Source organism: Haliotis rubra, unplaced genomic scaffold (genome assembly GCF_003918875.1).
Source record: "Haliotis rubra isolate DU_JTF1 unplaced genomic scaffold, ASM391887v1 Scf355, whole genome shotgun sequence".
In the NCBI taxonomy this organism is placed as follows: domain Eukaryota; kingdom Metazoa; phylum Mollusca; class Gastropoda; order Lepetellida; family Haliotidae; genus Haliotis; species Haliotis rubra.
The window spans coordinates 810,066-835,867 of NW_025767030.1; the positions used below are offsets into that span (position 1 = coordinate 810,066).

The 25,802-nt window shown below is 39.2% G+C and overlaps 1 protein-coding gene across 5 annotated transcripts in view; it reads right to left on the reverse strand.

Moving 5' to 3' along the window:
- LOC124285237 overlaps positions 1–22,181 on the reverse strand; it is a 72,402-nt gene extending 50,221 nt beyond the window's left edge. For 2 of the 5 annotated variants that reach the window (XM_046721441.1, XM_046721437.1), the window contains exon 1: positions 22,051–22,181. In XM_046721441.1, coding sequence (XP_046577397.1) covers positions 22,051–22,166 — 116 coding nt within the window. In that variant the 5' untranslated portion in view covers positions 22,167–22,181. Of the gene's footprint in view, positions 1–2,496; positions 2,667–5,230; positions 5,380–5,598; positions 5,645–5,908; positions 5,927–7,576; positions 7,644–12,621; positions 12,683–22,050 lie in introns of those variants that run through there. The other 3 variants (XM_046721439.1, XM_046721438.1, XM_046721442.1) reach the window with 3 other exon arrangements.
- Between the last annotated feature and the right edge of the window lie 3,621 nt (positions 22,182–25,802).

Consider the following 25,802-nt stretch of genomic DNA (forward strand, 5'->3'; position numbering starts at 1 on the left):
TCCCGGCACATTGAGCTAAATGTACTGTTATATTACATGAACACTGTAACTGTTCTAATCTGCCCACTCTCCTCGTTTACAAAACAAACAATGATTGCGAACTTTATATATTACTCGGTATTGTTTACAGAAAATGTTAAATGTTGACATCTCTTCAACTCATACTGATTGAGTGAAAATCAAGTGTAACCCGCCAGTATTTCAGTCTGATGGATGACACGGTACCTACCACTTCGACATGTACTCAGTGATTTCATTCAAGATTCTTTGTTCACGAGAACGGAATTGCTGAAATTCTTCCACCTGCTCTCATTTTGAAGATGAAGCTACCGCCGACAAAAATAAGGAACTGATGAAATGACACTGAATGTGTAATTGCTATAAATGTCCACAAAATCAATTTCGGGCGTGAAATTCAATATCTGGTGTGTCCACCATGTTGGGCGACACATTCGTGACACCTTGATGGCATACTATTGATTAACCTCCGGATGGTTGCCCGTGGTATTGCCCGCCATTCCGCCTGATGAGCTACCCCTATGTATGTCTGTATGCCGTCTCGTCGAAGATAAGCGGTGACGACTTAAGCACGATGTGGTTCGGTATTTATCATCTTGGAATTCAAAATCTCTGCTGATAATTCTAGCCAGTGGAGCCACGACAGGTCGCAAAATTTCGTCAAGATATCGCTGACCAGTCAATTGTCCATCAACGATGACCAGATCCGATCGACTGTCATGTGTAATACCGCCCAATAGTATGACACTACCGCCCACATACCGATCATGGTCAATGCCGCTCTGGTATACCGCTCACCGCTGCGGCGCCAACAACGTTTTTCTGCCATCCGTGAATCGGAGGCAAAACCTTGACTCCATACGAGAACATGGTGCAACGCCTATGGAGATAAAGCCCTTCCCTGATGCTTCCTAGCCCGCCACCAATGTTTAGTGCCTATGGTAAGCTGAGGGTAACACCTTCACGAGCCGCCTTGCTTCAGACGGGCTTGATAAAGTCGGTTCTTAACGGTCGAGGGGCTGTCCAGTTATTGTACGGAATTCCCTATTGATGATAGCAGGTGCTGATTTGAACTCCATTGCGCAGCCATTAATGTAATGGGACGATCCTGTCTTAGGTGTCGTTGATATGGGTCTACCACGCCCATGTCTCATTGCAACCCCATCCGTTTGACGGTACGTGTCTCACTTTGAAGTACTGGAAAGTGGTGTCCCACCCTCTACATCATACCCACCACCTCCATTTTGTTCGTTCATTGAGATACTGCCTCGGAGGCATTTTTCAGCGTGTGTTCACCTCAATTGCATTAGTGATAGGTGGACACAGTTTAGCTTCTGTGTACACGTGCATCACGTGTTGTTCATGCATCATGTGGAATGTCACTGTGATCCGACGTTGCGTTCATCTGCAACGCCACAGTATAGCTGCATTCAAATTCTTAGTTCCCTTATTTTTATGGGTAGTATATTATGGTTTTATTTCTTTGGTCCTTTAGCATGTGATTTCAGACAGGTTTTTGCGTTAGCGTGAGGCTTTAAATGGCACATTTACCGGTATGCAATCACAAGCTGCAGAACCACAAAATGAAAACAAAACTGCTTTATCTCTATACTAGAACTCACACGCTTTTGAAAACGGACATTTTCTAGAATACAGATGCTAGAATACAGATGCTTGATGGGGGCAGTTTTTCCAGGAATCCAGTGCCGAATTGTCCAAATAAGAACAGGTTGTGCAATGAACAAAACAAGACGTTTTCAATATTTCAATAAAATAAACTCAGCTACTAAAACAACTATTTCTGTTTCTAATAAATAGAAAAATGGTCTTAGTTGCCTAGTTTTCAACACCTAAACCATTGTTGTACCATTAAATGAAAACAACAAACCACATCCACCCCTACGACATAGTACTGATTGGACACCCGTGGCCTCGGACGTTGGGTGGCTGTCAACCCGCAACAGTTGTGTTAGCACTGCCAGTGTAGAGACGTTTTTATTATATCATCTGGGGAAATCTTATTAATGTGTTTTTATTCAGTGTTGTTTATGGAAAATAAAGTTGATCTTAAATATATATTCATCATATTTTTGTAATACGATTAGAGTAGCAATCGTATGCAGTAAGGCTGTTCTGTAGACGTGTAGACCAAACGTGAACTTAGTGACATTTGAACTTTGCTATTGTTATGTTAATATTTGTACCTGTATTGTCATGGCTAAGAATTTCATTGACATCAGTTGAATCTAGTAGGTCATCTCAACTCAACTCAACTCAACTCAACTCACCTGGCGAGTGATTTATTTCTAAATATTATAAAGTTTAGAATTTAGTGTGCAGATATGGGCGTTTTACATGATCGGGACTCATTTGAAGTTGCTTCGTGGAATGTTTACATGGAATGTTGTTGGCACTTTACCAAGGCGTATGAAACACACCAATGTACCACCAGTATCCCTCGCCATATCACCAACTCACCTCACTGGAGGCATTATTGACACATTGACCGGATTTCCGTCCGTGTTGGGAATGCAGGTCACTCTGTAGACAACGGAATTCTTCCCTCCCATGACAAGTTTATTGCCTGTTGCTATGGTCGACAAAGATCTGTTTTGTACCTCAATGAGAAATGCACCTTCCTTCTTGTCCTGCAATAGCACACACCGTCTGTGATTTACAGGAATCATTATTTGACACTTTTATTCATTTGACGCCATTTCAGCGGATGGAGTTTAATACAGTTGTGTAAGAATATATTCTGTAGCGGTGGATAACCTTGCATGGACGTTTTATATCAACACAGTTGTATTGGTCAGAAAAAGTCTGATGATCATTTCACAGGAGTTTGACAAATGTGAAATCAAAACTATTATCTCTGAATTTAATTCTGCTAACAAAGGGAATTAAAAGGCAATCTTTGACTGTTTCTATTTTTATATTCATGTCAAAACAAGACTTAACGATACGCGCTTGGACAAAGGTATCAATCTTGCAGTATATCGTAGTGATTCAAGTAGAGAGAAGTAACTCGGCCAAAGGTATACCGTCATGACAGTGTGGGTTCGAAAGACGCACCACAGCCATCTCATAAACAACCAGCACAAACCACCTCACAGCAGGCAATGTAACGTGTCTGTCCTCGACAGTGAAGCGTGGTCGCCCTGTTACCATCTCAGTGTTCGGTAAGACAACTGGCATCATGTCACAACAGGAAATGTAACGAGTTAATGTCGCTTCAGCTATTTCAACAGATACTTGAACTGTCGTTATTTACGATAAATGTAAGGTTTTCACTTGAGGACGTTACTTTCATATTCATTTTGGAACTGAACACAATGTTTAGAAATGGAAAAGATATGTCATCACTCACGCTCCCCTGCATTAACTAAAAATGTTTACTTCATTTGTTATCTATGTGTAAGCACAATAGATACGCCTAAGATTGGGTCACTGTGTCAAGTACTTTTACACCATTTGTTTACAAGGTACAGCTGAATAGAAATCTTAATTACAGAAGAAGTAACGGCAGAAACAAAACGTTTCACCTCAACATTCAAAACATTATCTATAAGGATATATTTCATGCTCCATATTCATATCATTTTCATCCCTATAGTTATTACAAGTACTGCTTTTGTTACTGCTGCCGACCATTAAATACGTGAATAGTCTTACAAATTGAAGCCTTTGTACAGAAAACAGGTCTTGAATCAAGTGAAGTCGAGGTAAAGTTGGTAAAAGAACTGCAAATTAGTCAATCGTTTTTCTTTGACAGATGAGTGATGTACCTCCTCCTGTAAATATGGGTGACTAGGTAATATGGGTGACTAGGTAATATGGGTGACTAGGTAATATGAGTGACTAGGTAATATTGTGACTAGGTAATATGGGTGACTAGGTAATATTGTGACTAGGTAATATGGGTGACTAGGTAATATGGGTGACTAGGTAATATTGTGACTAGGTAATATGGGTGACTAGGTAATATTGTGACTAGGTAATATGGGTGACTAGGTAATATTGTGACTAGGTAATGTGGGTGACTAGGTAATATTGTGACTAGGTAATATTGTGACTAGGTAATATGGGTGACTAGGTAATATGGGTGACTAGGTAATATTGTGACTAGGTAATATGGGTGACTAGGTGATATTGTGACTAGATAATATTGTGACTAGGTAATATGGGTGACTAGGTAATATTGTGACTAGGTAATATGGGTGACTAGGTAATATGGGTGACTAGGTAATATTGTGACTAGGTAATATGGGTGACTAGGTAATATTGTGACTAGGTAATATGGGTGACTAGGTAATATTGTGACTAGGTAATGTGGGTGACTAGGTAATATTGTGACTAGGTAATATTGTGACTAGGTAATATGGGTGACTAGGTAATATGGGTGACTAGGTAATATTGTGACTAGGTAATATGGGTGACTAGGTGATATTGTGACTAGATAATATTGTGACTAGGTAATATGGGTGACTAGGTAATATTGTGACTAGGTAATATGGGTGACTAGGTAATATGGGTGACTAGGTAATATTGTGACTAGGTAATATGGGTGACTAGGTAATATGGGTGACTAGGTGATATTGTGACTAGGTAATATTGGTGACTAGGTAATATGGGTGACTAGGTAATATTGTGACTAGGTAATATGGGTGACTAGGTAATATTGTGACTTGGTAATATGGGTGACTAGGTAATATGGGTGACTAGGTAATATTGTGACTAGGTAATATGGGTGACTAGGTGATATTGTGACTAGGTAATATGGGTGACTAGGTAATATTGTGACTAGGTAATATTGTGACTAGGTAATATGGGTGACTAGGTGATATTGTGACTAGGTAATATTGTGACTAGGTAATATGGGTGACTAGGTAATATTGTGACTAGGTAATATGGGTGACTAGGTAATATGGGTGACTAGGTAATATTGTGACTAGGTAATCGACCTCATGTTGTTAACTTGATGGTAATTCAAACTCAGATGGAGAAAAAAAAACATGCATAAGATTACTTTTCGATTTCCCGATCCGTGCCATTATAATAACTTGTTTACGTAGTCTGCACAATATTTAGAAATAGCAACATTACGTTTGTCACATATCTGTTAAGACTTCTGAAACCCATGTGACTGGAATCTGCTGACTTTGCTGAAACGTGTACACATACTACAAGACGAAAGTACAATGTAACTTACCATACATGAAGAGTTGAGGGTCACAGTCGTGTTGTCAATCACGAAGTGATGATTATGATATGGACATGCTGACACATTGCCAGCGACAAATAGATCGTATTTGTAGGAAGTGTCGTTATGTATGTTGACTGAGTTGTTACCGTAACAAACTAGAACAAAAAACAACATTATTTTCATTGACGTTTTCATTTCCATGAACTTGACGGGACTATATCTTGAAACAGATTTCTCTAAGTAGTTTCGAGAAACAAAGTGAAAATAATGACGTGTTCGAATTAGCTCCCGTTCATAATATAACCATTTATTACAAAATCCATAGTTCTTTGGATATTTAGAGGTTGGAATTTTACAAACACAAACATACGTACTGATCTTGAAGGGGTGAGCCGAAGGCATGTTGGATGCTCGCAGATGCTGTCAAACATAACAAAATGTAACATTATTCTGTGAGATGAGTAGGGAATCTAAACATTTTCCACATCTACTCTACGACATGAACGTTATCAGTGTTACATCTACAACAGCGGCTCTATGCAGAGCCCGTTCAATGCCTCAATAACTGAATAATTAAGAAAATAATCCAACTGAAGGTCATACACCCAACCGAAAGCGTATACCATATTATAAGGTGTAAAGGAAATACATATCGGGATTGAGATGATGATATAAGGTGCTCACAGTTGGAATAGGAGGAGTCTGAAACAAAAAAGTTTGCATTGTCAGTGTTTTTTTATTCTGCTGACAGACTTGAGCAATTCAACATTATGAGTGATATTGTTTCAGGGCTAGATGAAGCCGCATGTTCTATAGTGATTATGAGTGATTGCAACACAATGAATTCACAGTATCTTTCATAACTGTAATGTATGTTTATTTTGGATTACCCATTGTGGGTACAATGCGTATTGTAGCATTGATTTACGAAACTAACTCGGATGCGTTGGCTACATTGCCATGTTGGCCATAGAGATCTTCTGAAGTATTGAGTGTTCCCTTGACATCTGCATCTGTAGGTTGACATGTACAAACATGGCAAAGTAATGATGCAACGTCTATTATCTAGTTTATATGATTCTATGTCATCAAAGAAACATTGAAAGTATATCTGATCTCGTAATTGTGCAGCTTCAAACGTGTTTACAGCAGAGATTTAGCACTTAAAGCATACAACTCTCATATCAAATATACACTGATACATGGAGATTATTTCACAAGCACGTGTGTCATACAGATCATACGAAACGAGTGTCCGAATTCTTGCATTTCGCGAGGAAGGAAAGCGTAATTCGTAATTTCTTACTACAATCATAAAATCAGTATGACACAAATGATAGTGTAACATTATCTTTAGTACCCAGTATTTCAAAAGTGGCATTATTATTTAAAACTTTACGTCAACAATGTCCCCTGGATGGCCTAAACAATATAGTCGTGCGCGTGAAATGATAGTTGCACTAATACACCTACTGTCTAACAAGAAATCAATGATAGTTGCACTAATACACCTACTGTCTAACAAGAAATCAATGATAGTTGCACTAATACACCTACTGTCTAACAAGAAATCAATGATAGTTGCACTAATACACCTACTGTCTAACAAGAAATCAATGATAGTTGCACTAATACACCTACTGTCTAACAAGAAATCAATGATAGTTGCACTAATACACCTACTGTTCTCAGCTGGTCATGCATAAAACAGATCGGCTTCTTAAGAAGGTTAAAGACATAATCGTTGCCTAAACAGTTCAAAATCAAATCGTGGGTCAAGGGCCTTATTTCAATTGTCTAAAATTGTTTAAGCCAAGCTTCCCGTAAGCTCACATAGAACTGTTATCTATATGAGCAATACAATGACTGACGTGATTAGAAATCCTTCACTGAAACAACAGTTAAGAAATTCTAAAACTGAAAGCAAGGTTTGATTTAACATTGCAACGACCACTTGTACCTTAATATTCAAAATACGATATTCATACGATTATTTTTAGCTGTATGTTGTTACAAACTAAAATATTGTTGTTGTATGTTGTCTCTTTGGATTCAGATCGCTGCACACAAAAGAAACACTGATATTAAATATTGAAAGCAAAAATTTCCGACACATTAGTACACAATTAACCTCAAACTAAGAAATCCAGTGTTAAAATCTGATTAAGGCATGGAACATAAATGTACAGTAATGTATGTAGATGTGATAATTTAAATACTGAAAAAGAGTTAAGGGAATGAAGATGAAGTACAACAGAAATCTATGCTACAGCTATCACCATCTACATCTCTGTAAACGATGGTTTCAATACATGGATCATGATTGTATTTGAATACCAAATCGACACTCACAGCAGCAGCAGCCTGTATACTCTCCAGGCACACAGCAACGAACAAGACAAATAGGAGCAGCTTCATTCTGCAAGAGATAGAACAAGTTTCAGGGTGAAGATAAAACTGAAACACATGTCGTATTTTGTGATTATTGTCCGTATAGACATTGTCTAAGCATTAACAAATGTTAGTCAGTCTTGTGTTGCCCGTTAGCCATTGTGTGTCATGTTGGTGGACTGCAACCATTTGCATTACCAAAAAGAATATGAGTGTCTGTCATCTTGCTGATTTAGGCGTGCATAACAAATGCTCACTAGTCCAGAAAAGATATGAGAATAATAGGGATTTGTAATAAATGTACAAATATCAGATACATGTACACAGGTTTTACTCCCATAATTCTCAGGTGCTCTTAAATGTTCACCATAAAACACACATACAGTTTTACAAGAAATTATTGAGAAAATCTTTGTTTCCTAATACCAAGACCATTGGCGGATCCAGAGGGGTGTGTGGGTGTGGGTGGTCAGGGGTTCATCGCGTTATCTCCTTGTAACAGACGGCTTCCTTTGTTGACATGACAGATTTGACAGCAGAAGAAAAAGAAAAGCTGGTTCTAGATGATTTTGAAAAGATGTGAATAGACATGGTAGACATGACACCTCTGTCTACAGTATGCAGAACTTTGAAGAATATTCATTCAGGATTTGGGATTGAGAACAAGAGGGAGGCCACGGAAGTTCAGTACTAAGGATCGCCGGCGACTAAGCCAGATTGTGGGAAGGGAAGGAATGACATAATTGACAGAGGAAATCCTCAGGTATGTAATGAAACCATTAGACAAGAATTATAAAGACTTAACTGGTGAAAAGCGCGGAATTCCCTCACCATTGATGAAAGATGCACAAAAAGAAAGACGTTTAAACTGTGTAGGGCCTACGAAATCAAGATTGATATAATGTATTATTTTCTGATTAATGTTCTGTCTGGCTTTTTCCGAACTGTGTGAAAATTTGGACAAAAGATACCGTGGAGCCTATCTACCAACGCAGGGAAACCATCACTTGGAGTGACGCTGATGCGTATTTTCACTGGATATTTGACGAAGAAACGACATGTTGACATCTTAAATGGTCACCTGCTTAGGACTAACGGCCCGGAACACTGTATGAAGATAATCGGATTTTGTCACTACGGGCTACGCTAAAACAGTGGTTGTGGGACGGAAATGTTCAAGTTTTAGACTGACCCAGCTACAGCCCAGATCCTAAACCCTATTGAGAATGTGTGTGGACTAATTAATGACAGAATAAACCAAAATGAACTTAGAAATATTGAGGATATGAAGAAAGAAGTGGTCGAATATTGGGATACGCTGTCACACGATTTCCTACAAACTTTGATCGGTAGGGTACCAAGGCGCATTCGTGTATTGCAGGGCAAGGAGGTCTCACAAAGTAATTGAAAAAGACTGTAAGAGAATCATATCTCAACATATTCATGTAAGTAAAACTTATAGTTTATATAGATGTAATAGAGACATTTGCCGAACAAATTTCTAATAATTTCTGGGAATGCTATATGTATCTACGGGCGAACACTCAGCCACAGCTGTACACTGAACTGTTTCATCATACAGCAACACATTAGTCTGTGCAACCTCTCTGACCTTTCTTTTGATGAAGGTTTCACCACTAAATCATGATAAGGCAGAACATGTACAGCAGCCACAGAGGAACGTGCTACGTGACGTGATACATGTTGAGATGATGTTATACCATGATGTGACCTTCCCAGCAGACATAGAGGAACATGCTATCTATGACGTGATAGATGTTGAGATGATGTTATACAATGATGTGACCTTCCCAGCAGACATGGAGGAACATGCTATCTATGACGTCATAGATGTTGAGATGATGTTATACCATGATGTGACCTTCCCAGCAGACATAGAGGAACGTGCTATCTATGACCTGATAGGTGTTGAGATGATGTTATACCATGGTGTGACCTTCCCAGCAGACATAGGAATCTGATTGGTAGATAGACAGCCCCCGGGCTAACATTATCTGATATCCGATGACCACCTTTAATACCCTGTGGAATATGTTTGGTAGATAGACAGCTCCCCGGTGTTAACATTATCTGATATTCCGATGACCTCCTTAATACCCTGTGGAATATGTTTGGTAGATAGACAGCTCCCCGGTGTTAACATTATCTGATATTCCGATGACCACCTTAAAGCCATGTGGAAATGATTGGTAGATAGACAGTTCCCTGGTGTTAACATTATCTGATATTCCGATGACCACCTTAATACCCTGTGGAATATGTTTGGTAGATAGATGTGTCAACATTATCTGATATTACACACAGATATAATAACACGCTATCTATCACACATATTTTGTTTTGTACATATACATAAATACTAGACAATTGCTTCAGTGCCTCTTCAATCACCTATATAACAAAACTCCGCATTTGAACATTAACATAGTGTGACTTTACTAAGCCGCCTCCACCGACTGATAACACATATTACTGAGTATTGTACGGTATAAATGGGATTAACTAGTCACCCTCATATTATGATGTTGGTATTTGTGAGGATACAGTTAAAACTATGTCCTTGTCCTGATAGTGTCATGTCCCAGACTGCCAACACAACTTGTTGCAAACTCTTCTTATACAGACAATACTTCCTGGGTGAAATAATCTGTCACTGATCAGCTTTGCTTGATTTCAAAGTTGGAGATATTATGACTGATTTCAAAGTTGGAGATATTATAACATATTACATTTACTGTTGTCAGCTGTGTAAGGTCGTTTTAATAGGAAAAGGTTGTTTTTCAATGAAAGAAAATCTCCTGGCATTTCTCAATAGTGAAATATCTTCAAATCACTGCAAATTCACTCTTATGATCTTCGGTGACACAACTGCACTTGTCAGCTATGTAAGGTCTTTTTTAATTGTTCATATCTCCCTTGACAAGGGACACAGCCTCACCTGGCTCTGACCAATAGTGAAATATCTCCCTCGACAAGGGACACAGCCTCACCTGGCTCTGACCAATAGTGAAATATCTCCCTTGACAAGGGACACAGCCTCACCTGGCTCTGACCAATAGTGAAATATCTCCCTCGACAAGGGACACAGCCTCACCTGGCTCTGACCAATAGTGACAATACCTTCTGACCTGTTCTCCCTCGGCAGATAAGACGCCGTTAATTGTGAAATCATTGTAATGGGGGTTCCACTGGTAGTTTGGAGGCAAGAACTGAACGATTTGTGAAGGTGTGAGGAAACGGATGTTATCATATGTATATAGAAGAACAAGAGGTCATAAGGTTAGATTTGAATGATGCACTTTACCAGAGAACTGATGAAGTTGAGAGTTGACAGTTATGTCATTGATCTGCAATCCCGAATACAGAAAGAAGAACAAAGAAAACATCATGGGCCCATGGAAACACCAAAAAATAACCTATACCGGAAGTAAAACCAAGGTCCTGGAGATATTAGACTGAGCTATGAAAGTAAAGAACCTACCGCCTTAACAGTAAGAGGTATAGAGGGAGTTACACAGGCTACCCGCACTGAACTTGGGTACCAGACCTAGCATTGCAGGGATGAGCCACTTGGTGGATAGGTCGCGCTATGGAAAAAAGGAATCGGCGTGGCGAATGCTTGACACAGCAACCTGGACAAAGAACATTACCAACACTGAAGGGGAAACCTGGACCCGAGATACAAGTGTGAGGGTAACACACGTATTGAGGAACTGAATGATGATTCGAACCAAGATCGTCGAACCAGAAACACAGAGACTACAAGATCTGCATCCGGGCATCAGAGACAGCGTGTACTCAGATCTTGTTCTCACCCTCCCAATGCAGGACAGACGAGATATCGGGACGGCTTCGGTCGAGATACGGGGCTGTAGATAGGCTTTATCACGGAGAGAAGGACACTCAGGGTAACACACGTGACTTTGTTAACTATAAAATGTGGAATATTGCAGGTACTTTTTCAAAACTAAATGACAATCATTTTGTCCGAACTTTTGACATATTGGTTTCAGACACATGGGCAGGCACACGATATTGACTAAAGAGATGTACTTGCAGACTATAAAAGATTTTACCAGACATGAAGATAAAATGTAATTATGTCATGGTGTCTCACGACTGTTTTTTTTTCCAAAACCCAAACTTTTCTATATCTAGTTGTAAAGATTGGAACATCAAATGTGATGGTTTATGGTGAATGTTGTAGGTTTCCTTTGTTTCGAGAATCGCAACTGTAACTCATAAAAAAATTGGTTAAGAATACTGAATACACCATCCTACAGATAACCCCAACATGTTGCCAAAATAGGATGATGCTTGATGATAACGATGGCAAAAGGGAAAAGAGAATTTGTAAACTTTGTAATTTAAAACCTAACCGAAGACGAATAATATTTTCATTGTGTCTGTCCAGCTTCCAGTCCATGAGAACCAAGTATTTAAAAAGCCATTTCTTTGTATCATCATAACATCTATATGTTTCTACCATTGTCAAAGCCAGTCGAACTTAGAACAATTGTGCATTTTCTTGTGACTTTTTACACTGAAAACATTCACTGTTTCAAATACTATAGACCTGTGGCTCTATCTATCATAGAGACTAATTGATTGATCATGTAGGTATATCAAAATAGGAACATTAAAGCTTGAACTCAAAATATACCTGACTGCCTTTGCTGCAAGGTTTATATGAATATTTGAAAGAGTTCTCTGCCCAACATATTGTTGCAATACCTTGATAGTACAGCAGAAGGAAGTGGTAAATAGCTTTCAGAGAAACGCCATGGACATTGAACAAGTCACAAAACATATCTCTGGTTGTATACACAAGGAATAGGTTACACATTATTATCTCATCATCTCCCGCGCCACCGATCACATACATCCACCCTGCTCTGGTGACAATTTATATATGGTCCATGTATTTGTAAAGAATTGTTTTTAAATGCCTTATACATTAAAAGGTATAAAATATTGATACGTACATCATATTTGATATTTTACGGGGACACAACTTGCTACCTGACAGACATTCACGCTACGAAGACTGGATCAAGTACAACTTCCTTGTAATACCGCCACATAGACACACCGGGGAGACGTGCAAGAGATTACTCGTCACGTGACACTCCCGTTATCTAAATAAATAAATTGTTATAAATAAACTAAAGTCCCGTACAAAAAATGCTATATGTTATTATACATTTCATATGTACATGGCCGCCAGATCAGGCAAGTAATATCCACTTACTCCAATATACTGAAACAGTTCCGGAGGTCAAACTAAAAGTCTTGAAGGCGCCATACTGCTGTAATGTAAAAAGGAGCACACTGAAGGGTTCCCACGGTTCATCACCACGGTGGATCTGTACAACCTGGACCTAGACCCGCACAGGCAGAAGGCCCAGCGGGGGAAGGAGGTGCCTTAATTCTAACCCACACAATAAACAATATGAACCAAATTCTATGGCGATGTGTTTTCCAACAAGATACAATATATATTAACCAGCCCCAGTCTTTAAGCTAGGGTTACGCTATGTTCCCGGCGCCGAAACGGGGACAAAACGGGATGGACGTGAGACAACGTAGGGGGACTAAATGAGCAAACGTGACAGTCCGTGATTGCCGTGGGTGCCGTACCAGATTGTTAAACTGTCCGTGCCTTTGACACGGCAGTCACGGTAGTAATGAGAAAGGCCGGGGTAGGCCGTGGTAGTAAAACGGGGGAACCCAACAACACGTGACAGCACTAATAGGCCGTAACAGAACTTGTAAACGGTCCGTAGTGGGACGGGAGACAAGTGTATTCCCCGGCATCTCACGGCCTTTCAAGTTTTGTCACGTTCGGCCACGTTTGTTTTGCGTTTTGTCACGGTTGTTTCATCCTTGCTGCCGTTTTATCCCGGTTCTCACGACAAGCTAGGTTGTATGGTAGCCGATTCGTCCGTTCTATCACGGCGCATCCAGGCGTGTGACGGGTAAAAGGGCAGGCGAGATACGGCACGTTGTGTTCTCTGGCATTCACTCTCTGCAGCTGATAGTGGCCTTCTTGCTGACACAAGAACTCGATGTATGCCCCAGCAAACATACAAACACAAAATCTTCTTCATCTTGGGGGTTCAAGCTGCTCTTGTGTCTCAGGATACAGTGGCTGCTATTACTTGGGAGGCTTTTTTTATACCATGGGCACAAACGTGGTCCAAAACTGTCCGGCGTCCACGTTTCATCTGTAGAAAGTCTTGACAGAACGCGCAAAACCTTAACCGTGTTAAAAGCTGGACCAAAACGTGAGAAACGTGAGGGAACCCATCAGAACGGGACAGGCCGAGAGAAAACGTAATCATCCGGAGTGGACTTTGGGCCGAACCGTAGTGCTTCCGGGACCTTTCTGCTTCCGGGACTCAGCAGCGCGTTTTTCCCAAACGGCCCATCACGTTGGAGGAAGAGAAATACCAAAATCCTACGGCGCACTACGTTTCGGGCAAACGGTGCTGCCGTGGACGCCGGGAAAAATAGTGTAACCCTAGCATTATATACATGTATACAGTTTACAACTATTGAGGTACAAGCATCCTGTTAGGGTAAACAGTTAACATACCAGCTGCATGTTTGTGGTGAGTATCGCTGGCAGGGCAGGCTCACCTTATCGAAACACCCGGTTTCACCTCCTTGTATACTGGTATATTGACATACGCTTAATGATATAGTTTGAATCATACACTAGATATTTCTTATGACTACAGAGAATTTTACCGTTCTTTTCCAAGTTGAAATGTGTAGGATAATCCAGGAATCAGTCCGTACAGAAGTAATTTATGACATCAGTACTTGACCAATCAAGATTAATGTACGATCACCAAACGAACAATGTTTCACAATCAAATGTGCTCCGTTCTTGCAGAACAAGAAATCAGTGTTTCCAATCGACTGATTACAAACCTTCATCTGTTTTAATAGGGACCTGTCCTTATCCGTCCACCCGACCGACCAGATATGTAATAACGCTCATTAGTAACCAAACGTGTGGCCTGGTGCAACTGGGGAAGCAAGCCTCATATTTACTCACTTTGAAAATACTTCAGCAAAACAAACAGTCATGCATGCCAACAAACAATCCCACTTTTTGTTACAATCCCACGACAACGCCACCGGACAGTTAACGAGGATGCCTCCATTTGCCGCTCCTTCACTACTTCACTCAGGTCACATGACCAGTACAGAAAGGTTCAAAGAAATTAGCACGACAAAGCTTTCCACTCACTGGGCCCCAAACTTCCGATCAGAAATACTTCATGTTCATCATGTCACGAAGAAGACTCAGTTAGTGTTGTAACCAAGGCTGCCAACAGTCAAAACTGTGGAAACATCTAATGCCTCTTCCTCTGACGAAGGATGGCTAGGAGATTGCTTCAGTTTTCAGATATTAGAAAAAGAACCGAACTTGCAAGGACTCAAGAAGGGTCAGCTCATCAACAGCCATGTTAGATATGTGAATCTGCTTTGTCAGCTGCATGAGAATATCAAGCCTGAATGCGGAAAACTAAATGTGTGTTGTTCAATCAGGACAATCTCCATGCACGGTTGTGCCTTTGAACATCCACAATATTCATCAATTTAACAGTTTCAGATTTCCACCTTTTCCAAAATTTGGAGAAAGAAATGTTTAATCAAGTGAAAGCCATGACATTATGTCCAGGCCGTCTGTTGGCCCTGAGTCTGTCGGCTGTCGTGAACATCTGCCAAAACAAAAGCGTTGCGACGTCACATATTTGCATCCAACATATGTCCATGTGTTTCATACCTGATGTTCAATCTGACCGCCTTGTAGAGACCGAATGTGGGTTATCGTAACCCAACGACTGGGTGCTCATACCATCCACCACTGGTGTTCTGACCCATGTCGCCCGATAGCTCGTACACATTACTACAGTTAAAGCATCTACTGACCCTATCCTGGGAAGGTGTATTGTAGGGCTTTAGAGAAAGTAATATCTCTAAACAGATACACTGAGGAAAATCGAGACAGGTAACACGTGGAGGTGATCTGCATGGTATCTGTCTCAGTGCGCGTGGTATCGTTGGTAATCTTTACATTCCTGTTAGACTCTGGCAGCGTGACCTACATAAACAACACAGTCATACCCGGTGTTGCTGCTATCAAGGTGGTGCAGGTGCAGAGCAGTTGAAACGGCAGAGGATATGTGATAAGTGTTTTCAAATCCCAGGGAGGTCTGAATACCCGCGTTGCTATTGGATACCAATGCTACCAAAATGGTACCATAAGGCGTTCCTAATCTTAACATGTTAGAAGTAAGCCATGTATACAGTCCTAGGCCAAATGTTAGAAAAGTCCCTATCTTTTAGGATCTCTCAGCAGCAGTAAAGCATTATCCAGTAATTGGTATGACAACTCCCAAATATTTTTAGTGTCAACATAAAGTATCGCCACCATGTAAGGTAGACACCCATTTCCTCAGGTTTGTGCTCTCAGATTGCCCACCTCATATTTAATAAATAGTCATGTAAAATATATTTCATTCAACATCTTAAGCCATAATCGTGGCATATCAAATCGGTCTTCGCCTCCAAAGCACTGCCAGCTTCCGGTTCAACGGAATGAAAGAACAAGAATAAGCAGAAACTAAAACGAAATATCGTATTGCCTAATTTTACCATTAATCTCTTGAAGATTTTTTTTTATCTTATATGCCGTCGTTATTATCAGAATGTTCATTTGCCTCGGGGTACAGGCCCGAAGATCTAGCGCCACCCATTTACAGGGCTGTAAGTTGTGTTAAAAATATGATTATTATCATTTTATGATTATTCTCCCGATTTGTCCGCATTTAGCAGAATGGCTGGAACGTTAATTCATTCCGTTCTAAAACTCTTGTCTGTCCACATATACCGGACTATCAGTCGCGCCATGAGAATTCTTTTCATCCAACAACCGCACGTTTATGGTGGTCACACAATAGAATTTAATTGTTTATCAAAATACCAATGAGTTGGGGTGCCTGTGTCTAACATTCAGCTCCTGAGCCTCTAGCTGTACATAATTGCATCCCTTCGACGTTACAGAAACCTATCATCTTTGGTTCAAATCTCTTGGCTCTGATTAGGTTCCAATGTTCCAGAACCCGTGCTCGTGGTTTCACCATAGCGCTACACCTCTGACCCCTGCATTACGTCAGTCTTTATACGCCTCCTGTTTATTATAACATGTGGTTTACTACGTGTCAGGGTGAGTTATAGACCCAATGTCACAATGACACTATGTACAGACAGAATGGGTAGATTCGGGAAGCAGCATCTTTAATACAACAGTCTACAGTGGAAAGGGTCAGTAATGAGGTTCAGGTTTTCATACTACAATATTGATCTGTTCAACTGAATCTGCAGGTCTGAAGACGTAACAATAACCTGCTATACAGCTGCCCTGGAGGTACTCGACCCTGGAGGTACTCGACCCTGGAGGTTCTCGACGAGGACTTCCCGGCGTGCTTGAACGTGCTGACTTCTATCTGTGATAAGATTGTAGCCCAAGGCTTCATACCTTAAAGAAGACTTAACTGGAATGTTTACTCATGAGACAGATTTAATAAATTCATGACTGCACAGGAACGGAGCTGGTGTGAACACATATGAGGGATTTGCTAAATGTCCTGCTAGTTTTTGTCTATAGATAAATAATAATATGTGCTTGCTAATGGGGCTACAAAAATGAAGTCACTGTAAAATGTCATAGGCGGGTTTTTTCATGGGTGCTCCCAAGTTGTAGAAGGTCCTAAAGAAATAGGTTTTGAGTTCGCTCTTAAAAATGTCGCGGAGGTCAAACCAGATATTGCCATTTTTGCTCGGTTATTGACAGTTATGTGATTTCTTGAGGATAGTATGACCGTAGTACCCACACTTGTTAATGTCATACGACTAGAGTTCGTTTTCAATTGCAATCTTCAACAAAAAAGAACAAAAAAAAAGAAACGCATAAGCCAAAAATAAGAAATGTATTAAACGTATTTAAGTACAATGTATACATAGGTCGATTAAGCTTGAACATAGTTGAAAGAAATTCGACACAGAGATGATCATATGCATTGTCAGAACAGGTCCAACTTTTGGTCGATGTGCTCGAATTTCCACTTCTCTAGGACAATTTCTGAAGGTTTGGTCGGAGTTGTTCAAAGACCGGGCACATGCCCTGCAGTGTCCGTTGCTGTAGCAAATCGATGACGTAGGTGAAACACCCGGATGAATCGGTCTTGAACAAGAGTGGTCACTCTTGGCCTTTCACTTCTGGGACGATCTTGAGTCGAATTGAAGCGGGTATATCGAGATATGGTGCTGTGGTGGACGTTGAAGTGTCTTGCAAGGATAGACTGGGACTCCCCTGCTTCCAATCGTCTAATGGCGATATTTCGGTCGGAAGCATTTAATCTTGGCATTTTTATTATCTTCGTTTACGTCGTAAATTTTGTAATTAAATTATGAATTTGGTTTAGTCTTTTATAGCCAATGTCTCTACTCATATTTACGACACATTGCACAACCTTTTTCTGAATGCACACTTCATCTATCGTTTTCATGTTTTATGACAAACGTTTAAAACACATTTTGGGATACGTTTGCGGGCAATACACAAAAACCTCGACATGATTAACGAGATTCAAACATAGGAATTGTCTGAATGACGACTGCTCTAAAACAAATATCGAAATGAACTGCTAAAAACGCGTATGTTTGGATACGTTACGTTCCTTGCTTTAACTAACAATACCATACTGATACTATAAAAATGTGGGTGTTGCGATACTTGTGCAGGCATAGACTTCCGAGACTTGTACTTCAGATGCAAAGTCGGCGTGTGAAGATTCCCCGATGCTACCGCCTGACACACTCGATGTAGTGGCGATTGTTTGCCGTTCTGTATGGATCTTCCCGCACCTGTTAAGTGATCCAAGGTTCCCCACACGTCCGTATAGTTCCAGGTACATTGAGATTGCGTCAAGACCTCGTCCAGTCTGGTCAGTTCGTGGGGGCGTGACTGGTAGCCCGCTGCCGCATAACTGGCGACATCATCGAAACAATCAAATGACTCCAAGTTGAGGAACTAACGCTTCATGCACTCTTTCACTTGCCATGTTCTGTCTGGGGACCAGTTGAACTGAACCAATAGCATGCTCTATACAGCAGTTCAAACAAGGAATAACATTGATTTCGCCTTGATTTTACACATCGAATCCGTACATCGTATAGTTTTATTGTGTTTAATGAATAGCTTACCAGAGTTAATTTATATGGCAAAACTAGCTCACTCACTCACTCAACAGAGACGATAGTTACAAGCCTACTCACCCTACCTCTGGCTGACGGGTTGGGTCGATAGCTGAATTACGGTATCATGCATACTCCTTTAATTTACTATGTCATACATTAGCGGCGAAACATATTAATGGTTCGCTGGAAATCAGTGACACTGGGTATTTGGCGAAAACTGTACAATTTTCGTACAAAAGTAAGTGGTTGGTGCCTGCCTAACGCCTCACAGCGCAATACTTGTCCTGAATTCACGAGAATACACTGGGCAGATATGCTGTGTAATTAAGTCATCTGTTTCATGATAAGCGAATGAATGGCCATGTATACAACATGCATGTTAAAGGAAAACAGAGTCGTGTCTAGATTCGCGGATGAGAATAGCAAGCACAATATAGAACAGCAGTCTGTATTCACGTACATTAACCAGTGAAGTATTGACAATATGTAAGGTGAAATATGTGTTTTGTTGGCTTAATTAGGTAAAGCTTGATAAACGCCATTGATATAGTTTAGGATCTTTTACTTAATAGCTGGATAGTTTTACTTAATAGCTGGGTAGTTTTACTTAACAGCTGGATTGTTTTATTTAATAGTTGGATAGTTTTACGTAATAGCTGGGTAGTTTTACTTAACAGCTGGATTGTTTTACTTAATAGTTTGATAGTTTTACTTAACAGCTGGATTGTTTTACTTAATAGTTTGATAGTTTTACTTAACAGCTGGACTGTTTCACTTAATAGTTGGATAGTTTTACTTAATAGCTGGGTAGTTTTACTTAACAGCTGGATTGTTTTACGACGTAATAGTTGGATAGTTTTACTTAACAGCTGGATTGTTTACTTAATAGTTGGCTAGTTTTACTTAATAGTTGGATAGTTTTACTTAACAGCTGGATTGTTTACTTAATAGTTGGCTAGTTTTACTTAATAGTTTGATAGTTTTACTTAACAGCTGGATTGTTTTACTTAATAGTTGGATAGTTTTACTTAACAGCTGGATTGTTTACTTAATAGTTGGCTAGTTTTACTTAATAGCTGGGTAGTTTTACTTAACAGCTGGATTGTTTTACTTAATAGTTTGATAGTTTTACTTAACAGCTGGATTGTTTTACTTAATAGTTTGATAGTTTTGCTTAACAGCTGGATGTTTCCTTAATAGTTTACTTAACAGCTGGATTGTTTTACGACGTAATAGTTGGATATAGTTTTACTTAATAGTTGGGTAGTTTTACTTAATAGTTGGATAGTTTTACTTAACACGACTTAATAGTTGGCTAGTTTTACTTAATAGTTGGATAGTTTTTTACTGCTTAATAGTTGGATAGTTTTTACTTAACAGCTGGATAGTTTTACTTAACAGCTGGATTGTTTTACTTAATAGTTGGATAGTTTTACTTAATAGTTGGATAGTTTTACTTAACAGCTGGATTGTTTTACTTAATAGTTGGATAGTTTTACTTAACAGCTGGATTGTTTTACTTAATAGTTGGATAGTCTTTACTTAACAGCTGGATTGTTTTAATAGTTAAGTTTTGCTTGGATTTTTTACTTAATAGTTGGATAGTTTTACTTAACAGCTGGATTGTTTTTACTTAATAGTTGGATAGTTTTACTTAACAGCACGGATTGTTTTACTTAATAGTTGGATAGTTTTACTAATAGTTGGATGGTTAGTTTTACTTAATAGTTGGATAGTTTTACTTTACAGCTGGATTGTTTTACTTAATAGTTGGATAGTTTTACTTAACAGCTGGATTGTTTTACTTAATAGTTGGATAGTTTTACTTAACAGCTGGATTGTTTTACTTAATAGTTGGATAGTTTTACTTAATAGCTGGATTGTTTTACTTGGATACAGCTGGATTGTTTTACTTAACAGTTGGATAATAGATTGTTTTACTTAATAGTTGGATAGTTTTACTTAATATAGTTTTACTTAACAGCTGGATTGTTTTACTTAATAGTTGGATAGTTTTACTTAACAGCTGGATTGTTTACTTAATAGTTGGCTAGTTTTACTTAATAGTTGGATAGTTTTACTTAACAGCTGGATTGTTTACTTAATAGTTGGCTAGTTTTACTTAATAGTTGGATAGTTTTACTTAACATCTGGATTGTTTTACTTAATAGTTGGATAGTTTTACTTAACAGCTGGATTGTTTTACTTAATAGTTGGATAGTTTTACTTAACAGCTGGATTGTTTTACTTAATAGTTGGATAGTTTTACTTAACAGCTGGATTGTTTTACTTAATAGTTGGATAGTTTTACTTAACAGCTGGATTTTTTTACTTAATAGTTGGATAGTTTTACTTAACAGCAGGATTGTTTTACTTAATAGTTGGGACTTTTTTACTTAATAGTTGGATAGTTTTACTTAACAGCTGGATTGTTTTACGGATTGTTTTACTTAATAGTTGGATAGTTTTACTTAACAGCTGGATTGTTTTACTTAATAGTTGGATAGTTTTACTTAACAGCTGGATTGTTTTACTTAATAGTTGGATAGTTTTACTTCACAGCTGGATTGTTTTACTTAATAGTTGGATAGTTTTACTTAACAGCTGGGATTGTTTTTAGCGTAATAGTTGGATAGTTTTACTTAACAGCTGGATTGTTTTACTTAATAGTTGGATAGTTTTACTTAACAGCTGGATTTTTTTACTTAATAGTTGGATAGTTTTACTTTACAGCGGGATTGTTTTACTTAATAGTTGGATAGTTTTACTTCACAGCGGGATTGTTTTACGTAATAGTTGGATAGTTTTACTTCACAGCTGGATTGTTTTACTTACTAGTTGGATAGTTTTACTTAACAGCTGGATTGTTTTATTTAATAGTTGGATAGTTTTAAAAGAAAACTTGCGATGGGATAGCATAGTCGTTTAAACGTTTGCAAAAAACGTTTAAAACAAATCGGTTTGTCTAGAATATACAAATCGACCAAGTTAATGCTGAAAATATGTAATTATAAACTCTTAAATATAAAAGATAACAATCTGATTGATGTACATGGTGTTCTCAACGGTAATGTTTTATGCTTCCTCCAACTTCATTCGTGATTTTAGGATAATATGAAAATTGTGATGATTCATACCTGGCGTGTTCCCGGCGACGGCAGTAACAACACGTATGGCCAGATGTTGCGTGAACTCTCTTATATGTCCTCTTGCTCTTATCTGGATTATCAACTGGGACAATCGATTGCGACATTCAGGGTAATGTGCTGTTTCACTGGAACACTGATAACACAGACTACCAGGTATCACCGTATGTTTATGGTAGGTAGGTAGGTAGGTAGGTGCTGCATGACTTATTTGAACCTGCTGCATGACGTGCTGTAACCTGTTGCATGACATGCTGTAATGTGCTGCATGACATGAAGTAATGTGCTGCAGGACGTATTCTGTAACCTGCTACATGGCATGAAGTAATGTGTTCCATGACATGTTGTAACCTGCTGCATGACATGAAGTAATGTGCTGCATTAAATGAAACCCAAGTGGTTTCAGATATACACTAAACGCCAAAAGAAACTTTACCCTCCTTCCTTAATGACGGAAGTACCTATCTTCAGCTGGCGTTGGGATGCGTGGACATCCACTTCTTGGTCTGTCTATGGGGACCCAAGTCTGTCTGAAACCCTGAATAAATCTTATAACCGTGATACGGTGGCATCCGAGTGCGTTGGTAACGACATTGTATGTCGACCCCATCTGCACCATTATAATGACTCTTTCTCCGTCTTCAGCTGTTAATTGTGGCATATATCTCGTACTTGTGTATCATATCATGTACCCTTGGCTCACTTAATACCCTATAGAATCATTCTACATGTGAAATGGATGCTAGTACTGCTTGAATATTGCTGCGTTTTGGCGATGGATATTGCTATGTGTAAACAGAAAATGGAAAAAATGTTACCTTGCAAGCAGAAATGTTAACAAAGATAATTTAAGATGCTCCTAAACAGTTTTTCACAATATCAAAAAAAACCGTTTTACTCGTTTTCACTAATGCAAATCAGCAGAAAATGTTTTAAAAGACTGAAATCGTGGGAATGATTAATTTTCAATTTTACACACTCTACAAAGGTTGTTTCTTGTTTTAATAGTTGGTGACTTTAAATGGTTTATCTTTGTCTCAAAGCAGAATTTTATTTCAACCTTTCTTTTGGACATCTAAATCACTGTTACTGGTTTATTTCGGCATTGACGAAAATAGGACAATTTAACTCTTTTGAAAACGATGCATTTCACCTAAATACGAATGCATTTGAGAATTATTTGTCGTGATTTGCATAAAGCTGTGTTGTTAAGCTTTCTTGTAAACTAATACCTTCTAACATATCTTTGATAGTTTTTACGTAATTCATAAGTGTAGGAGGGTAACGTTTCTTTTGGCGTTTAGTGTATGTTCCGGACAGAAATATATTACTGACAGACAGGATGACAGATGACAAGCTGATTACTATATCGTCCGTGTTACAAACGGGAGGGAATACAGTCCTGATTGTTTTCACTGGATTAGGACAGCCGCAATGTCGAGCTGATTCCAGGATTCATTTGCAAAACACATAACGCGGTATTTCATCAAGTACAATAGGTTGCATGGATTGGAAACGGATTCTTTTTAGAAAGCTGATGACGGAACACATTGGCAAGCATTGAGAAGTGTTGTGCCTGGTGTCCATTGTCCCGCCATATTGCTGGAAATATTGCTGAATGAGGCGTTAAACAACAACCAATATTACGTTGTAACTATGCAGATTCTCTTATAGTGATCAGTCAGTGGTCCTCCAGACAGCTGCCGCCTGTCAGTGTGACCTGTCTGTAACGTTATCAAAGGCTGCAGAGAAAAAAAAATCGACTTTGATTTGCAGGAGCGATTACAATTACGATTACAGGTTGTCGATATGCACGTGCTAATCTTTATAGGCCCATAGTACATATATTACTATGCTGTACACACTAATTACTTTCTAATTACCTACCTCATGTAAATTCAATAAATGCATGCAAGCTTTGTCATCTAGGGGTTATTCATCACCTGTATAAGCTACATATTGTCGACTATTCTGTTTTCTTTAAGATATCAGTACGCAAATCCAACAAATTCTTTGGCGCTGAGGTTTGGGGTAATAATAATTTCTATAAAATTGAAAATCTCCATCTCACTGCATCTAAAAGGTTTTTAAACGGTGGTGGTGTTACCCCTGTCTATGCTCAAACGGAAGTTGACCGTCATCAAAAACCATTTCCCCGACAGACAGTCGATCCCGAAAGAGAGCGAGTCCCCAACTTTTTGATAGTTCCAAATAGTAAATGTTTATGAAATCGACTTGTCTTATAAGCTGAATGGTCATGGATTATAACCCCCACATCATTTGGTCATGACACATTATATCTTAGTTACATTTGAAGGATTTCTTGACACGTCTTTCGGCGCGAATTAGAAAAGCCGAGAAATCGACCACTTTCGACGTCTTTACAACATAATCTACTGAATTCATTTCAAGTATCGTGCATTTTAGGTTGAATGAATCTTAATTATATATAACTTGACCGAAATGGTAGTTGATGACGGTCATCTCAGTTCCACCGTCAACCTGTGTGAACAACATCTCAGTTCCACGTGTGTAAACTACATCTCAGTTCCACCTGTGTAAACTACCTTTCAGTTCCACGTGTGTAAACTACATCTCAGTTCCACCTGTGTAAACTACATCTAAGTTCCACCGTAAACCTGTGTAAACTACATCTCAGTTCCACCGTTAACCCGTGTAAACTACATCTCAGTTCCACCGTTAACCTGTGAAAAACTATACCTCAGTTCCCCCGTTAACCTGTGTAAACTACATCTCAGTTCCACGTGTGTAAACTACATCTCAGTTCCACAAGTGTAAACTACATCTCAGTTCCACCGTTAATCTGTGTAAACTACATCCCAGTTCCCCCTTCAACCTGTGTAAACTACATCCCAGTTTCACCGTCATCCTGTGTAAACTACATCTCAGTTCAACCGTTAACCTGTGTAAACTACATCTCAGTTCCCCCGTCAACCTGTGTAAACTACATCTCAGTTCAGCCGTTAATCTGTGTAAACTACATCCCAGTTCCCCCTTCAACCTGTGTAAACTACATCTCAGTTCCACCGTTAACCTGTGCAAACTACATCCCAGTTCCCCCGTTAACCTGTGTAAACTACATCTCAGTTCCACCGTTAACCTGTGTAAACTACATCCCAGTTCCACCGTTAACCTGTGTAAAACTACATCTCAGTTTCCACCTGTTAACATCCTGTGTCAAAAACTACATCCCAGTTCCCCGTCAACCTGTGTAAACTACATCTCAGTTCCACCGTTAACCTGTGTAAACTACATCTCTGTTCTATCGTTAAACTGTGTAAACTACATCCCAGTTCCACCGTTAACCTGTGTAGAATACATTCCAGTTCCCCCGTCAACCTGTGTAAACTACATCTCAGTTCAACCGTTAACCTCTGTAAACTACATCTCAGTTCCACCTGTGTGAACAACATCTCAGTTCAACCGTTAACCTGTGTAAACTACATCTCAGTTCCACCGTTAACCTGTGTAAACTACATCTCAGTTCCACCTGTGTAAACTACATCTCAGTTCCACCGTTAACCTCTGTAAACTACATTTCAGTTACACCGTCATCCTGTGTAAACTACATCCCAGTTCCACCGTCATCCTGTGTAAACTACATCCTAGTTCCACCGTCATCCTGTGTAAACTACATCTCAGTTCAACCATTAACCTGTGTAAACTACATCCCAGTTCTCCCTTGAACCTGTGTAAACTACATCCCATTTCCACCGTCATGC